This window comes from Protobothrops mucrosquamatus, unplaced genomic scaffold (assembly GCF_001527695.2).
Source record: "Protobothrops mucrosquamatus isolate PMUCROS unplaced genomic scaffold, P.Mucros_1.0 scaffold2934, whole genome shotgun sequence".
NCBI lineage: Eukaryota > Metazoa > Chordata > Lepidosauria > Squamata > Viperidae > Protobothrops > Protobothrops mucrosquamatus.
The window spans coordinates 87,849-90,107 of record NW_015388959.1 but is presented as its reverse complement, the minus strand read 5'-3'; the positions used below and the strand labels follow the sequence as shown (position 1 = coordinate 90,107).

Genomic DNA, 2,259 nt, shown 5'->3' with positions numbered 1-2,259 from the left:
TCTGTTGACCCTCATCTAGCATCAATTTAGTGCTGACCATTAGTTGACTAAATTCTTGTGCAAGGGTCTCCAAACTTGGCACCACTTTAAGACTTGTGGACTTCAACTCTCAGAATTTCTCAGCCAGCCATGCTGGCTAGGGAATTCTGGGAGCTGAAGTCCACAAGTCTTAAAGTTGCCACGTTTGGAGATCCCTGTTTTGGTATATAGGCTGTAATAATAGACCTTCTGTGCTTGAACTTAATGAATGAGCCTGATTCTTTGTGCATTATCTTCAGTACATACTTGGTTGGCTGAGAGACCAAAGCATCCTTATGCAGTCCGTAACAGTGATAGGCATTAAACGTTCCAGGTTCCATAGATACTCCTTCCACAGCTGCAAACTCTTTTTCAACCAAGCCAAACATCTCCATCATTTTAAACCCTGGAAACCAAAACAGAGAAATATGTGGGGTCATTTTTACTTCTTAATCTGAATGGGAAGTTAAATGTGAGTTATGTAATGAAGAGTTTAGCAACTCAGGCACTGCAGATTGTTACCATCTGACAATTACTTGATATTGTACAACTAACAAGACATGGCCTTATGCGTTCAATTTCCATTGTACGGGCAGTAGAAGAAGCTAATTAAGGAAACACAGTACAGTATAGGTATTCCTAGACTTAGAACCATTTGTTTAGTGACTATTCAAACATTGCAGCATCCTTGTGGTTACATGGATCAAAATTCAAACATTTGGCAACTGGCATATATTTATGATGGTTGCAGGGTCCCGGAGTCATGTGATCCCCTTTTGCAACCTTCTGACAAGCAAAGTCAACAGCGAAACCAGTTTCACTTAACAACAGTGTTACTAACCTAACTGCTGTGATTCACTTAACAACTGTGGCAAGAAAGATTGGAAAATGGAACACAACTCATTTAACAATTATTAAGTTATTATTAATTATTTACATTTGGTATAGCCACTCCAATGGGTGGCTTACAAAATCTAAAGGCAGTAAAACAGTTAAAAACACACAAAACATTGCGGGGCCAAACAACTAACACAATAACAAAAAACACACCAAGCTCTCATAATATTAGAGATGAATATTAGATGAACCCCTCTCCATAGCTATCATCTTTAAGCTGTAACTACTGCAAGGAGATACACTATTTACATATTTACATTACACACGCATTGCTTATTACATGAAAAATGTACTTGCTTAATAAAAACATACCTGCTAAACTATTGCCATCTTTATTCACCAATGGGCAAGCTGTAAAAAGGAAGAAAAGAAACTATCTCTGGCTGAGAAGAAACAGTCATAATGCCAAGTATATTGTATTTTTATGAAATATACATCAACAGGATGAAATCAAAACATGCCAATGCTTTGGAATGTGGCCTGTAAACGCAGCATTTTTTTAAGTGTCAAAAATTTATCAAGCATTCCTTTTGCACTGCAATATTTCCTATCAAGAAGTGTACTTTAGATAAATCTTGAGGCCATTGATTCTACATGTTACTGAATAAACACAGCAACGTTGTCTTAGTTGTGATCAATGGGATTTCTCCATCTATTTTGAAAATTCAGTCCACATTTAGAAAGCTCCAAAACTGCTCTGTGACTACAATTTGAGGCAAAGCAGATTTTTGAAAACTAACAGACATGTCTTTATTTTATACATCTGAGACAGACAAGCAATAACGTTGGGACTACACTGTTATTCAAAATAATATAGCTAATATTATATACACACCTACACTACACTACAATGAATTAGGATGCCTTCTTTACATTGTTGTTTTTTTTCTAAAAATTGCTCTGTTTTTTTAAATTATTCTCTTTGTTATTGGGAAATTGACTGTCATCATTATCAAACAGACATATTCCAGCCAGTTCTGACCTGCTAATTTTTTTTTGAAGACGTTCCCTTTGGGTTCCTTCTTATTGTAGAAACATCCTATCTACTACCTTGGCAAAGTAGTTTTTAAATGATGGGACCAATTTCTTTCTTTCTACGCATTATATGTTCTGAATTGAGTTAATTGTAGAAGTACATTCAAAATTGTTATTAGCTATCTTGAGCACCCTCCAAATTGTCTATAAATGCAACACACACTTCTACAATGCCACCATCACGAGTGCACTTATCTGGGGGGGAAAAACATTAAGCTGAATGGGACTGACTTCTAAGTAAACACGAAGAGAAACTGGATATCATACACTAGGGGTAGGCAACCTTGGCTCTTTTATGACTTGTGGACT

At 36.3% G+C, this 2,259-nt stretch overlaps 1 protein-coding gene across 1 annotated transcript in view; it reads right to left on the bottom strand.

Annotated features, from left to right (window-relative positions):
* COL14A1 (collagen type XIV alpha 1 chain) overlaps window positions 1–2,259 on the bottom strand; it is a 136,376-nt gene that overhangs the window by 73,696 nt on the left and 60,421 nt on the right. Inside the window, 2 exon segments of the mRNA XM_029286115.1 lie at window positions 286–424; window positions 1,228–1,266. Coding sequence (XP_029141948.1) covers window positions 286–424; window positions 1,228–1,266 — 178 coding nt within the window.